Source organism: Oncorhynchus kisutch, linkage group LG2, assembly GCF_002021735.2.
Source record: "Oncorhynchus kisutch isolate 150728-3 linkage group LG2, Okis_V2, whole genome shotgun sequence".
Lineage (NCBI taxonomy): Eukaryota > Metazoa > Chordata > Actinopteri > Salmoniformes > Salmonidae > Oncorhynchus > Oncorhynchus kisutch.
The window spans coordinates 66,406,549-66,422,406 of NC_034175.2; the positions used below are offsets into that span (position 1 = coordinate 66,406,549).

At 45.2% G+C, this 15,858-nt stretch overlaps 1 protein-coding gene across 5 annotated transcripts in view; it reads right to left on the reverse strand.

Moving 5' to 3' along the window:
* The window catches only part of LOC109905043 (guanine nucleotide exchange factor DBS), a 96,696-nt gene that overhangs the window by 28,505 nt on the left and 52,333 nt on the right, over positions 1 to 15,858 (reverse strand). For all 5 annotated transcript variants that reach the window (XM_031800068.1, XM_031800071.1, XM_031800070.1 and 2 more), the window contains exons 4-11: positions 7,357 to 7,447; positions 4,679 to 4,798; positions 4,291 to 4,407; positions 3,974 to 4,123; positions 3,499 to 3,623; positions 1,388 to 1,502; positions 998 to 1,117; positions 565 to 756 (exon numbers count right to left, since the gene is read on the reverse strand). In XM_031800068.1, coding sequence (XP_031655928.1) covers positions 565 to 756; positions 998 to 1,117; positions 1,388 to 1,502; positions 3,499 to 3,623; positions 3,974 to 4,123; positions 4,291 to 4,407; positions 4,679 to 4,798; positions 7,357 to 7,447 — 1,030 coding nt within the window. The remainder of the gene's footprint in view (positions 1 to 564; positions 757 to 997; positions 1,118 to 1,387; positions 1,503 to 3,498; positions 3,624 to 3,973; positions 4,124 to 4,290; positions 4,408 to 4,678; positions 4,799 to 7,356; positions 7,448 to 15,858) is intronic.

Consider the following 15,858-nt stretch of genomic DNA (forward strand, 5'->3'; position numbering starts at 1 on the left):
ATGTGATCAAGAGGAAGATGGATGGTCACAAGCCGAGCTGCTTGAACTTTTGCGCCAGGAGTGGCATAAAGTCAGCCAACATCAATGTGAAAGACTGGTGGGGAGCATGCCAAGACACATGAACACTGGGATTGAAAATCAGGGTTATTCCACCAAATATTGATTTCTGAACTCTTCCTAAGTTAAAACATTAGTATTGTGTTGTTTAAAAATGAATATGAACGTATTGTCTTTGCAGTATTCGGTCTTACAACACTGCATCTTTCTTTTTATTTTGACCAGTTTTCTGCAAATAAATGCTCTAAATGACAATATTTTTACTTGGAATTTGGGAGAAATGTTGTCAGTAGTTTATAGAATAAAACAAAAATGTTCATTTTACCCAAACACATACCTATAAATAGTAAAACCAGAGAAACTGATCATTTTGCAGTGGTCTCTTCATTCTTTCCGGACTGTATATATACATATATATATATATGTATGTATGTGTGTGTGTATATACCTGTATATAGTATATCTGTGTATATACAGTACGTGTGTGTGTGTATCTGTCCCTCTCACCCTCTCCAGATTGTGGTGTAGTTCCATAGCTCTGAGTAGGTGATCTTTCCTTGCTCTCAGGGTGGAACTAAGTTCCTTGCTCACGGCTCGGAGCTCGCTGCATTTGGGCTGGATGGAGTCCTCAGCGTAGTGAGAGCTCTGGATCAACTCGTCACCCTCACGGGCCAAAGCCTGGGCTTCGTCCAATACCTCCTACAGAGAGAGAGAGAGAGAGTGTGTGAGAGGGAGGGAGGGAGGGAGGGGGAGGAGAGAGAGAGAGAGAGAAAGGGGGAGAGTGTGAGAGAAAGAAAGAAAGTGTGTGTGAGAGAGAGAGAGAGAGAGAGAGAGAGAGAATGAGAGAGAGAGAGAGAGAGAGAGAGAGAGAGAGAGAGAGAGAACAGGGAGATGATATGTTCTGTAGATAATATGTGTATCAGTGTGTGTGTTTACTTACTAAGACTCTCGCCTCGTGGCTGTTCAGGTCGCAGAAGATGTGATCAGCATGGGCAGGGTTTATTCCCACCTCTGAGAAAGCTGTCAATCTCTCTGCCACCTGGTCCAGCAGACATCTCATCTGGAAGAGCAGCACATCAGAACACACACAGAGGCAATGACTTTTGGTAGGACATACACAAAGATCCAGATGTACATGCATCAACACAGGTGGCTGTGTCACTGTCACACATGTACCGAGATCAGCTGTGTCACTATGTTGCTCTGTGGTGTATTGCTTTCAGATACTGTAGCTAGTCTATGTTACCCAAGGTGTACAGACGTCAGGTGTGTGTGTGTGTGTGTGTGTGTGTGTGTGTGTGTGTGTTTGTGTGTGTGTTGTCCCACTCACCTCTCTGAAGTTATGTTCAAAGTGGCGGAGCTGCAGACATTGCTCCAGCTTGGCCTGGTGTGTCCCCCAGAACTCATCACACGCCCGCTCTGTCTCATCCAACTGGGACAACAGTCTGATAGAGGAGAGGAGAGAGGGATAGAGGATAGGGAATGACAGAGATGGGGAGGGTTAAAGAGAGAGAGAGACAGAGATTGGGAGGGCCAGAGAAAGAGACAGGGCCAGAGAAAGAGACAGGGCCAGAGAAAGAGACAGGGCCAGAGAAAGAGACAGGGCCAGAGAAAGAGACAGGGCCAGAGAAAGAGACAGGGCCAGAGTAAGAGACAGGGCCAGAGAAAGAGACAGGGCCAGAGTAAGAGACAGGGCCAGAGAAAGAGACAGGGCCAGAGAAAGAGACAGGGCCAGAGAAAGAGACAGGGCCAGAGAAAGAGACAGGGCCAGAGAAAGAGACAGGGCCAGAGTAAGAGACAGGGCCAGAGAAAGAGACAGGGCCAGAGTAAGAGACAGGGCCAGAGAAAGAGACAGGGCCAGAGAAAGAGACAGGGCCAGAGAAAGAGACAGGGCCAGAGAAAGAGACAGGGCCAGAGTAAGAGACAGGGCCAGAGAAAGAGACAGGGCCAGAGAAAGAGACAGGGCCAGAGAAAGAGACAGGGCCAGAGAAAGAGACAGGGCCAGAGTAAGAGACAGGGCCAGAGAAAGAGACAGGGCCAGAGAAAGAGACAGGGCCAGAGAAAGAGAGAAAAGTAAAGAAGAGGAGAAATAAGACATGTCAACAATCTCTGCTGTCTCTGTGTGCGTTCTGTCCCTCTGTGTGCGTTCTGTCCCTCTGTGTGCGTGCGTTCTGTCCCTCTGTGTGCATTCTGTCCCTCTGTGTGCGTTCTGTCCCTCTGTGTGCATTCTGTCCCTCTGTGTGCATTCTGTCCCTCTGTGTGCGTTCTGTCCCTCTGTGTGCGTTCTGTCCCTCTGTGTGCATTCTGTCCCTCTGTGTGCATTCTGTCCCTCTGTGTGCGTTCTGTCCCTCTGTGTGCGTTCTGTCCCTCTGTCCCTCTGTGTGCGTTCTATCCCTCTGTGTGCGTTCTGTCCCTCTGTGTGCGTTCTGTCCCTCTGTGTGCGTTCTGTCCCTCTGTGTGCGTTCTGTCCCTCTGTGTGCGTTCTGTCCCTCTGTCCCTCTGTGTGCGTTCTATCCCTCTGTGTGCGTTCTGTCCCTCTGTGTGCGTTCTGTCGCTCTGTGTGCGTTCTGTCCCTCTGTGTGCATTCTGTTCACTCTACTGAGATGAATGTGAAAGGTGCCAGACTGTGTTGTCTTCGCTGTCAACAGAGTTTCCCAAAATACTACATCTGACCTGAGAGCAGCCAGCACTGCCAGTCTTTATCATGGTGATGAGCATACGTTGCTGTGTGTTCTAAACTCTTGCATTGGTCTGGAGTGTTCTAGATTTCCTGTGTATAGTATATCTGACCCTACTGTGACCCTTGGTTCCCAGTGTGTGTTATAACCTCAGTGTTCTAGGTTCCCAGTGTGTGTTATAACCCCCAGTGTTCTAGGTTTTCAGTGTGTGTTCTAACCCCAGTGTTTTAGGTTCTCTGTCTGTTCAACCCCAGTGTTCTAGCTCCTCTGTGTGTTCAACCCCAATGTTCTATGTTCTTAGTAAGTGTTATATTCCCAGTGTTCTAGGTTCTCAGTGTATGTTATAACCCCAATGTTCTAGGTTCTCAGTGTGTGTTCTAACCCCAGTGTTCTAGATTCTCAGTGTGTGTTCTAACCACAGTGTTCTAGGTTCTCAGTCTATGTTCTAACCACAGTGTTCTAGGTTCTCAGTCTATGATCTAACCCCAGTGTTCTAGGTTCTCAGTGTGTTCTAACCCCAGTTTTCTAGGTTCTCAGTCTATGATCTAACCCCAGTGTTCTAGGTTCTCAGTGTGTTATAACCCCAGTGTTCTAGGTTCTCAGTGTGTGTTCTAAGCCCAACCCCAGTGTTCTGGGTTCCCAGTGTATGTTCTAACCCCAGGGTTCTAGATTGTACGTGTGTGTTCTAAGTCTAACCCTAGTGTTCTAGGCTGTTAGTGTATGGTCTAACCCCAGTGTCAAGGTTCCCAGTGTGTGTTCTAACCTCTGTACGGTGGACAGGTTCTCCAGTTCGCCCTGGTTCCTGTTGTGATCGGGATCTCTGACCACTGGCTCATTAATACTCTCCAACAGTCTGCTGCCCTGTCCTAGAGCCACATGTAGATCATCCTGTAGGTACACCCACATCCCAGCAGTCAGATACACACACTACCACTCTGAGTTCAGTAGTGTGGGATAAAGAACACTATACAACAGCTCATTTAGATTCAACACAGACGGATTGTCATTAAATACACTCAGCCTCAAGTTGTGTACTTGTCTATCTGGAGGACCAGGTGTGTGTGCGTGTCGGTATCTGTATCTGTGTGTGTGTGTGTGTGTGTCTGTGTGTGTGTGTGTGTGTGTCTGTGTGTGTCTGTGTCTGTGTGTGTGTGTGTGTGTGTGTGTGTGTGTGTGTGTGTGTGTGTGTGTGTGTGTGTGTGTCTGTGTGTGTCTGTGTGTGTGTGTGTGCTCTGTACCTTCATCTTGTCTTTCTTGTCAGTGTGTGATCTCAGTAAGTTTGCAGTAGCCTGGATGTCATTGGGTAGTTCAGTCTCTGCTAGCTCTGTCCCAAACGACTGCAGGATCTGAGCTGTTCTCTTCACCACCAAAGCAAAGCCCTCCATGTCCTAGACACAGATGGATGAAACACATTAGTTGACAACATACACAGCTTTACTGGTAAAAGTCATTAGTTAAAAAGTAGGAAACTGGGCCAAGGTGTTTATGATGTGTGTATTTGCAGTGTATTTGTTGGTTGTGTGTTTGCTGGCTGTATTTGAGTGTGTGTACTCACGGTACGGTGTGAGATCCACTGCTCGTGGCAGTACTCCTGCGTTCCTCCCAGCTCAGTAGTCAATTGTGTCTGGTCTATGTAGGAGTGAAGCTCAGTCACAGAACTCAACATAATCACCTACATGCACACCCTCACACCCACACACATACCCACACACATACCCACACACGCACACGCACACGCACACACGCACACACACACACACACACACACACACACACACACACACACACACACACACACACACACACACACACACACACACACACACACACACACACACAAATTCAGGATAGAAAAACATAATAATGAGTCTAATGACAATAATTTAAAAAGCTGTCTATGAATGTGTGTGTGGTGTGTGTGTAGGGCTGCTGTCTGTACGTACCGGCACCTTCATCTTGAACTCATCCTTGTTGAACTTGAACATAATGTCTGATAGAGTCCTCTGGAATAATGTGGTGGGCCTCAATACCAGAACCAACTGCAGGTTCCCTGGGAATGAACCCTAGACACACACACACACAGAGGGAAGGAAGGGGTAGAGAGGGATAGAGAGAGAGGGGTAGAGAGGGATAGAGAGAGAGGGGTAGAGAGGGGTAGAGAGAGGGATAGAGAGAGGGATAGAGAGAGGGATAGAGAGGGGGATAGAGAGAGGGATAGAGAGAGGGGGTTAGAGAGGGATAGAGAGAGGGATAGAGAGGGGTAGAGAGAGGGGTTTGAGAGGGATAGAGAGAGGGATAGAGAGAGGGATAGAGAGGGGTAGAGAGAGGGGGTTAGAGAGGGATAGAGAGGGGTAGAGAGAGGGATAGAGAGGGGGATAGAGAGAGGGATAGAGAGAGGGGGTTAGAGAGGGATAGAGAGAGGGATAGAGAGAGGGATAGAGAGGGGTAGAGAGAGGGGGTTAGAGAGGGATAGAGAGAGGGATAGAGAGAGGGATAGAGAGGGGTAGAGAGAGGGGGTTAGAGAGGGATAGAGAGAGGGATAGAGAGAGGGATAGAGAGGGGTAGAGAGAGGTATAGAGAGAGGGATAGAGAGGGGATAGAGAGAGGGATAGAGAGAGAGGGACAGAGAGAGGGATAGAGAGGGGGGTAGAGAGCGAGGGATAGAAAGAGGGGTAGAGAGGGGGGATAGAGAGAGAGGGATAGAGAGAGAGGGATCATGAGAGGGATAGAGAGGGATAGAGAGAGGGATAGAGTGAGGGGTAGAGAGAGAGGGATAGAGAGGGGGGTAGAGAGAGGGATAGAGAGGGGGTAGATAGAGAGGGATAGAGAGGGGGTAGAGAGAGAGGGATAGAGAGGGGATAGAGAGAGGGGGATAGAGAGAGAGAGGGATAGAGAGAGAGGGATAGAGAGAGAGGGATCATGAGAGGGATAGAGAGGGGGATAGAGAGAGAGGGATAGAGAGGGTGTAGAGAGGGGGGATAGAGAGAGAGACAGGGTATAAGGACATTTGACACCTCAGGATAGCAGGCTGTGACATTTATCTCTGTGTTACCAAGATGCCACTGCGTGCATAATGTAGCCAGCCAGGTCATCCATGTCTGAAGATGTCAGGTGATGACGTGGAAACTGGCAACTAGGGGCACCAGAGGGTGTTGTGGATAGGGATGGTGGATGGACATAAGCATCTGCCACTAGGCTACCCCTGGGGCGTCAGGGTAGCCTAGTGGTTAGAGTGTTGGACTAGTAACTGGAAGGTTGCAAGTTCAAACCCCTGAGCTGACAAGGTACAAATCTGTCGTTCTGCACCTGAACAGGCAGTTAACTCACTGTTCCTAGGCCGTCATTGAAAATGAGAATTTGTTCTTAACTGACTTTCCTGGTTAAATAAAGATAAAATAATTTTGGTTTGATTTAGGAGACAGTAAATACAAGGAACTAGTCTGACTCCCAGATGAGGGATGTAACCGCTTGACCGTAACTGATTTCTAATTAGGTCTGGGTCCTCTCAACACAGGCAAGCCTTCATTACTGATCATTACACGGCCTGTGTGTGTGTGTGCCTGCATGTGTAATGGGAGTGTGGGTCTATGTGTGTGTGTGTGTGTGTGTGTGTGTGTCATTTAGCCTGGAAGAACTATCCAGATCAGGCTGCCGTTCCGGCGGTGATTGACTGCCTCCCATTTTCAGCCTGTCAGGCCGTAACGTTCCACTTGTGGGATTAATAAAGCTGAAAGAACGAAGGACGTGGCCGCGAGAAGATGTTTGGGGATGGGGGTGCTTTCGTTAGTTTATTATTCTGATTGTTCAGCGGGCGCTGCAGCACCTGTACTTCCCGCCGCCACGTCCGTTTCATGTCCCAGTGGAATCTGGACCGTCATATTCACCTCTGTCTCTATATATCCTCCTCTGTCTAAGAAACGCTCTCTCTCCCTCTTTCCCTCCCTCCCACAAATTATTTTATTTTCACTGAAACTAAAGATGACGAGGATTCCGTGTTAATCACAGAGAACCTATAGACACCTACTTGCCTGTGTGAGTAGCTGTCCATGCTACTGTGGTGCTGAAACCAAGGATGTAATCCTATAATGTACTGTATTGTACACTACCTATGGGGTTAAATATCACTTATGATTTAGGTATTGATTCAAATTTATATGAATCATGTTCAGCTACGTATTGTTACTTATTTGATAAGGTTCGGAAGGATCTCATAAATGCTAATTTTGTACAAAAGAAAAAGATTGGAAATCCTGTGCTATTAATGGACGGACCATTATGGCACTAAAACCACGTATCATCTCAGCACAAATAAAGAAACATAACCAATGTAGAGATAATATTCCTCACAGCTCACACACTTTATTCAGCTGCCAGCAAGGTGTCATCTAGCAGGAAACAGATTGTGAGAGAGAAAGAGAGAGCAAGAGAGAGACCGAAAGATAGAGAGAGAGGAAGTAAGAGAGAGAGACGGCCTGACCACCAGCTGTGACTGGACAGGAAACACCAGGTATTCAGAGAGAGAGACTCACTCACTCACACACACATACACACACACACACAGAGGCACAGACACACTCGCCAGAAACACACTCGCCAGAAACACACACGCATGGTTACTCACTGCGATGCGGAGCAGGGTCCCCTTGACGGCAGCCCATCGGTCCTGCCTTCGGTCAATGACCAGAATGAAACCCACTCCTGCTGCAGACAGACTGGAAAAGAGAGAAAGGAGGACCAAGGTCAACACAATAACTAACACCTGACCCCACCCCACATGACCATAACAAGAACACAGCTGGAGACTGGAGAGAGAGGAATAAGATTACGTAGAACCACAGTGACTGGACATGACCAGAGAATGAACATTGAACCACAATGGTGAGAGAGGATAGAGATGACAGTGTCTACTGCACTAGTAGTATCTCTCTGTCAGGCCAGAGTAGAAACACCTACCCACTCAGTCAGCTTAGGTACAGGCAAGGTAAAGATGCTTCAAAAACACTGTCCTTAGTCCACGGTGAGAGAAGCATACAGTCCTTCAAGTCCTTCTTACTGCGGACGATTCCCTGATCCACCTCTACGCAGACGACACCATTCTGTATACTTCTGGCCCTTCTTTGGACACTGTGTTAACTAACCTCCAAACGAGCTTCAATGCCATACAACACTCCTTCCGTAGCCTCCAACTGCTCTTAAACGCTAGTAAAACCAAATGCATGCTTTTCAACCGTTCGCTGCCCGCACCCGTCCGCCCGACTAGCATCACCACCCTGGACGGTTCCGACCTAGAATATGTGGACAACTATAAATACCTAGGTGTCTGGTTAGACTGTAAACTCTCCTTCCAGACTCATATTAAACATCTCCAATCCAAAATCAAATCTAGAATCAGCTTTCTATTTCGCAAGAAAGCCAAACTTACCCTAGTAACACTGACGATCCTACCGATTCTCAACTTCGGAGATGTCATCTACAAAATAGCTTCCAATACTCTACTCAGCAAACTGGATGCAGTCTATCACAGTGCCATCCGTTTTGTTACCAAATCACCTTGTACCACCCACCACTGCGACCTGTATGCTCTCGTCGGCTGGCCCTCGCTACATATTCGTCACCAGACCCACTGGCTCCAGGTCATCTATAAGTCTATGCTAGGTAAAGCTCCGCCTTATCTCAGTTCACTGGTCACGATAACAACACCCACCTGTAGCACACGTTCCAGCAGGTACAGTATTCGGCCCCCTTGAACTTTGCGACCTTTTGCCACATTTCAGGCTTCAAACATAAAGATATAAAACTGTATTTTTTTGTGAAGAATCAACAATCAAGTGGGACACAATCATGAAGTGGAACGACATTTATTGGATATTTCAAACTTTTTTAACAAATCAAAAACTGAAAAATTGGGCGTGCAAAATTATTCAGCCCCCTTAAGTTAATACTTTGTAGTGCCACCTTTTGCTGCAATTACAGCTGTAAGTCGCTTGGGGTATGTCTCTATCAGTTTTGCACATCGAGAGACTGACATTTTTTCCCATTCCTCCTTGCAAAACAGCTCGAGCTCAGTGAGGTTGGATGGAGAGCATTTGTGAACAGCAGTTTTCAGTTCTTTCCACAGATTCTCGATTGGATTCAGGTCTGGACTTTGACTTGGCCATTCTAACACCTGGATATGTTTATTTTTGAACCATTCCATTGTAGATTTTGCTTTATGTTTTGGATCATTGTCTTGTTGGAAGACAAATCTCCGTCCCAGTCTCAGGTCTTTTGCAGACTCCATCAGGTTTTCTTCCAGAATGGTCCTGTATTTGGCTCCATCCATCTTCCCATCAATTTGAACCATCTTCCCTGTCCCTGCTGAAGAAAAGCAGGCCCAAACCATGATGCTGCCACCACCATGTTTGACAGTGGGGATGATGTGTTCAGGGTGATGAGCTGTGTTGCTTTTACGCCAAACATAACGTTTTGCATTGTTGCCAAAAAGTTCAATTTTGGTTTCATCTGACCAGAGCACCTTCTTCCACATGTTTGGTGTGTCTCCCAGGTGGCTTGTGGCAAACTTTAAACAACACTTTTTATGGATATCTTTAAGAAATGAATTTCTTCTTGCCACTCTTCCATAAAGGCCAGATTTGTGCAATATACGACTGATTGTTGTCCTATGGACAGAGTCTCCCACCTCAGCTGTAGATCTCTGCAGTTCATCCAGAGTGATCATGGGCCTCTTGGCTGCATCTCTGATCAGTCTTCTCCTTGTATGAGCTGAAAGTTTAGAGGGACGGCCAGGTCTTGGTAGATTTGCAGTGGTCCGATACTCCTTCCATTTCAATATTATCGCTTGCACAGTGCTCCGTGGGATGTTTAAAGCTTGGGAAATCTTTTTGTATCCAAATCCGGCTTTAAACTTCTTCACAACAGTATCTCGGACCTGCCTGGTGTGTTCCTTGTTCTTCATGATGCTCTCTGCGCTTTTAACGGACCTCTGAGACTATCACAGTGCAGGTGCATTTATACGGAGACTTGATTACACACAGGTGGATTGTATTTATCATCATTAGTCATTTAGGTCAACATTGGATCATTCAGAGATCCTCACTGAACTTCTGGAGAGAGTTTGCTGCACTGAAAGTAAAGGGGCTGAATAATTTTGCACGCACAATTTTTCAGTTTTTGATTTGTTAAAAAAGTTTAAAATATCCAATAAATGTCGTTCCACTTCATGATTGTGTCCCACTTGTTGTTGATTCTTCATACAAAAATACAGTTTTATATCTTTATGTTTGAAGCCTGAAATGTGGCAAAAGTTCGCAAAGTTCAAGGGGGCCGAATACTTTCGCAAGGCACTGTATATCTCACTGATCATGCCAAAAGCCAACACCTCATTAGGCCATCTTTCCTTCCAGTTCTCTGCTGCCAGTGACTGGAACGAATTGCAAAAATCGCTGAGGTTGGAGACTTTTATTTCCCTCACCAACTTTAAACATCAGATATCTGAGCAGCTAACCGATCGCTGCAGCTGTACATAGTCCATCTGTAAATAGCCCACCAAATCTACCTACCTCATCCCCATATTGTTTTTATTTACTTTTCTGCTCTTTTGCACACCAGTGTCTCTACTTGCACATCATCATCTGCTCATTTATCACTCCAGTGTTAATCTGCTAAATTGTAATTCTTCACTACTATGGCCTATTTATTGCCTACCTCCTCATGCCTTTTGCACACACTGTATATATACTTTTTCTACTGTCATTGACTTGTTTATTGTGTTATTGGCTTGTATATTGTTTATTCCGTGTGTAACTGTGCTGTTTCTGTCGCACTACTTTGCTTTATCTCGGCCAGGTCGCAGATGTAAATGAGAACTTGTTGGTTATATAAAGGTGAAAAAAAAGTTACTGGTCCCCCAGAGAAAGCAGGTTCAATCCACACACAGAGAACAGGTCCAATCCACACAAAGAGAACAGGTCCAATCCACACACAGAGAACAGGTCCAATCCACACACAGAGAACAGGTCCAATCCACACACAGAGAACAGGTCCAATCCACACACAGAGAACAGGTCCAATCCACACACAGAGAACCGGTCCAATCCACACACAGAGAACAGGTCCAATGACATTGAAACTTGCCACTAGGGGCAACAGTAAGTACTGTTACCTTAAAGTAGGTTTTGGTGTTGACAGTGTGTTGTGGAAGGGGATGGATGCATGGGTGTAAGCATCTGCCTCTGATTCCAAAGGTTGCAAGTTCAAATATTTTTGTTTTAAGCCTATCCCAAACCTTAACCTCTCTTGGGTAGGGGGCAGTATTTTCACGTCCGGATGAAAAGCATGCCCAAAGTGAACTGCCTGTTACTCAGGCCCAGAAGCTAGGATATGCATATAATTTTGATATATTTGGACAAACCATCCCCCCCCCAAAATGTCAGCCTACCACTATTTTCAATGGCTGTCACTTTTATTATAAGGCCAAGTCCTCCCAGATTGCAGTTCCTAGATCTTCCACTAGATGTCAACAGTCTTTAGAAAGAGTTTCAGGCTGGTTTTTGGAAAAATTACCCAAAAATTGTAGTTTTTCTAGGTGGCTCCCATTTTGGCTGTAGTGTTTCCAAGCGTGTGAATGAGAGCGCGTTCTTTGGTATTTCTCTCCGGTAAAGACGATAATGATTCTCCATCTTAAATTTTTATCGTTTATTTCCATTTTAGGGTACCTGAGGTTTGATTATAAACGTTGTTTGACTGGAAAAAAAAAAAGTTTATTAGTTACTTTAGTGATTCATTTTGTATGCATTTTGATGGAGGAAGCTGGGTGGATTATTAACTGAAGCATGCCAGCTAAACTTATTTTTTATGGTTATAAAGAAGGACATTATCGAACAAAAGGACCATTTGTGATGTAACTGGGATTTTTTGGAGTGCCAACAGAAGAAGATAATCAAAGGTAAGGCATTTTTTATATCGCCTTTTTGAAATCTGACACAGCGGCTGGATTAACAAGAAGTTAAGCTTTATTTTGATGTATTACACTTGTGATGTTATGAAAGTTAAATATTTATAATTCTGTGGTTTGAATTTCACGCCCTGCAATTTCACCGGATGTTACCTTCCCACCTGCCCATAAGAAGTTAACCCTTAACATAACCATTTGGAGTTTGAAATGTTACGTTTGGAACAATGTCAAAATATTACGTTTGAGAAACAAAGATGAACGTGTCATTCCGACTTGAGACTGTGAGAGCAGGTAGCTCAGGAGAGGGGTTCAGGTGGAGGAATCAAAGTCAATCCCATGTGCCAGTCAGCAGAATCAACTGTGCACGCTCACACGCTCACACACACTCACTCCTTTTAGAGGTGACACGTGAGTGCACACCTCAGCAGCAAACCCTGCCAGCACAGCAAACTGATGAACAGAATGTCTCCACTCCTCCTCAACGGTTCGTCTCCTCCTCACACGACAACAGCTTTGCTAACCCAAATCCTCCCACAGAGAAAAAGGATAAATAATTCCATATTGAAAGTGAAAACAGGCAGAAGAAGGACAGAAGGGAAGAGGTGTGTCTCTGTGTGTGTTACTGTGTTGGAGGGAGAGCACTCAGCCTCCGCTCAGCCTGGCTGAGGGGTGGCCAGCCAGAAAGCCTGGGGATGTGGGAGAGGGGATGGGCTGATGGAGAGGAGCGCAGGTGCAGTCACTATCTCGGTGTCTGTCTCTCTCTCTCTGTCTCTCGCTCTCTCTGTGTCACTCTCTGTGCCACTCTCTGTGTGCCTGTGTCTCTCTCTGTGTCTCTCTCTGTATCTCTGTATGCCTCCCTCTCTGCGTCTCTGTGTGTGTGTGTGTCTCTCTCTCTCTCTCTCTCTCTGTACCTGTCTCTCTCTGTGTCTGTCTCTCTCTTTCTGTCTCTCTCTCTCTGTGTCTCTCTCTCTGTGTCTGTCTCTCTGTCTCTCTCTGTCTATCTCTCTTTCAATTTCTTTCTGTCTCTCTCTGTGTCTCTCTCTCTTTCTCTGTGTCTCTGTGTCTCTCTCTTTCTCAATTCAATTCAATTCAAGGGCTTTATTGGCATGGGAAACATGTGTTAACATTGCCAAAGCAAGTTCTCTATTTCTCTTTCTGTCTCTGTTTAACTGCCTCTCTCTCTCTCTCTCATTCTCTCTCTCTCTGTCTCTCTCTCTCTGTCTCTCTCTCTCTGTCTCTCTCTCTCTGTATCTCTCTCTCTCTGTCTCTCTGTCTCTCTCTCTCTCTCTTTCTCTCTCTCTTTCTCTGTGTCTGTGTGTCTCTCTCTGCCTCTCTCTCTCTGTCTCTCTCTCTCTCTCTCTCTCTCTCTCTCTCTGTATCTCTCTCTCTCTGTCTCTCTGTCTCTCTCTCTCTCTCTTTCTCTCTCTCTTTCTCTGTGTCTGTGTGTCTCTCTCTGCCTCTCTCGCTCTGTCTCTCTGTCTCTCTCTCTCTCTCTCTCTTTCTCTGTGTATGTGTGTCTCTCTCTGCCTCTCTCTCTCTGTCTCTCTCTCTCTCTCTCTCTCTCTCTCTCTCTGTATCTCTCTCTCTCTGTCTCTCTGTCTCTCTCTCTCTCTCTTTCTCTCTCTCTTTCTCTGTGTCTGTGTGTCTCTCTCTGCCTCTCTCGCTCCGTCTCTCTGTCTCTCTCTCTCTCTCTCTCTCTCTCTCTCTCTCTCTCTCTCTCTCTCTCTCTCTTTCTCTGTGTATGTGTGTCTCTCTCTGCCTCTCTCTCTCTGTCTCTGTCTCTGTGTCTCTCTCTCTCTGTGTCTCTCTCTGCCTCTCTCTCTCTGTCTCTGTCTCTGTGTCTCTCTCTCTCTGTGTCTCTCTCTCTCTCTGTCTCTCTCTGTCTCTCTGTGTGTCTCTCTCTCTGTGTCTCTCTCTCTGTCTCTGTCTCTCTCTCTCTCTCTCTCTGTGTTTCTCTCTCTCTGTGTTTCTCTCTCTCTGTGTGTTTTTCTCTCTCTCTCTCTGTGTTTCTCTGTCGCTCTCTCCTGGGTCTGTACTTTGTTAATGGTAGGTTACAGGGGGCTCTTTGGGGAGATTCACCTACTGCTCACCTCTTGGCCACAGTACAGTAGACCACAGTATAGTAGACAGCACAGAACTATACCAGAAAGCAACCTGTAACCAAAATATCCAGACACTCTTAGATAACTTTCTGGATACCACATTCACTCACAGTAAAGAAGGCATCAATCTAGCAGTAAAAAACATCAACTATATATTCAGGCAAACGGCAAAAGAAGCACAATTGAAATTGATAAAAAACAAAACTAAAAAGATCACAGATGACAACTGGTTTGATGCAGATTGTAAAATTATAAGGAAAAAACTTAGAACACCTCCAACCAAATAATGGTGAATTAGGCCTTCATTACTGTGAAAAAGAAAACTCTAAACAAGAGGAATTAGCGATACAAAATGGTGACATATGGACAACCCATTTTAAAACACTTTACAACATCGTTCAAATGACAGAAACGCAGAACAACGAACATCACCACATTCATGAGAAGTTGAATGGGTTAGAAAAAGCTATAAAAGGACAATCAAAATCCATTGGACTCCCCAATTACTGACCAGGGGCTCAATAAGAAACTTCAGGCCCTCAAATTTAAAAAAGAATGTGGACCTGATGGCATCCTAAATAATATGCTCAAACTCACTAGTGCAAAATTTCAATTGGCTATTTTAAATGGTTTAATTTGATCCTGAGTGTAGGTTATTTCCCTGACATCTGGAATCAAGGACTCATAACCCCAATCTTTAAGAACAGAGACAAATTTGACCCTAACAATTACAGAGGCATTTGTGTGAACAGTAACCTGGGGAAGGTTTTCTGTAGTATTATAAATGCACGAGTTCTAACCTTTCTTAATAAGCACAATGTCCTGAGTAAAAGGCAAATTGGATTTATACCGAAACTTCGCACGACTGATCGCACGACTGATATCATATTTACACCGTACACACCCTGATAGATAAACATGTCCACCAAAATAATACCAAAATATACGCTTGCTTTATCGACTTCCAAAAAGCATTTGATTCTATTTGGCATACAGGACTGTTCAACAAAGTTATTGAAAGTGTTGTAGGGGGTAAAACATGTGACATAATTAAATCAATGTATACTGACAATACGTGCAGCATTAAAATTGGCAAGAAAATAACAGAATTCTTCAACCAGCGACGGGGCCTTCGTCATGGTTACAATCTGAGCCCTGCACTCGTCAATATTTAGATCAATGAATTGGCCACTATTCTAGAAAAATCCTCAGCCCCTGGTGTTAGTCTCCACAATTCAGAGGTTAAATGCCTACTCTTCGCAGATGACCTATGCCTGCTGTCACCCATAGCACATGGCCTACAGCAGAGCCTGGACCTGCTAGAGCAGTACTGCCAGACCTGGGCCCTGGCAGTAAACCCCAAAAAGACTAAAATAATGATCCAGATCTCAGGGAATTAGAACAAAGATCTCAGTTGGTACACAATATATAGAGTACTGCACACACTACAATTACTTAGGTTTAAAAATATGCTCAACTGGACACCTTAATGATGCAGTGAATGAACTGAGAGAGAAAGCATGCAGGGCATTCTTCGCCATTAATAAACCATTTCAAATTGAAATACCTATTAAAATGTGGCTAAAACTAATTGAATATGTAATTGAACCAATTGCACTTTATGGCAGCGAGGTGTGGGTTCCACTTGCAAAACAAGATTTCATCAAATGGGACAAACACCCCATTGAAACCCTGCATGCAGAGTTCTGTAAGATTCTCCTACATGTCCTGAGGAAAACTACAAACAATGCATGCAGGGCAGAATTAGGCCAATATCCACTAATAATAAAAACTTAGTTAAGTTTTGGAGACATCTGAAATACAGTGAACCCAACCCCTCTCATATCATTAACAAGCCCTGCAATGCCAAGAGCTGAGCAAAGAAAAGAGTCACCTCATCCAGCTGGTCCTGGGGCTGAGTTCACAAACCTGTTCTACTAACACACTGAAGCCTCAGCACCAGAACATCCAATCAATCAGAATAAACCAAATTACAACACAGTCAAAACAAAACTACATTACTTATTGGGAAACACAAGCACAAGCACAAAGCAAAATGCAGTTCCTT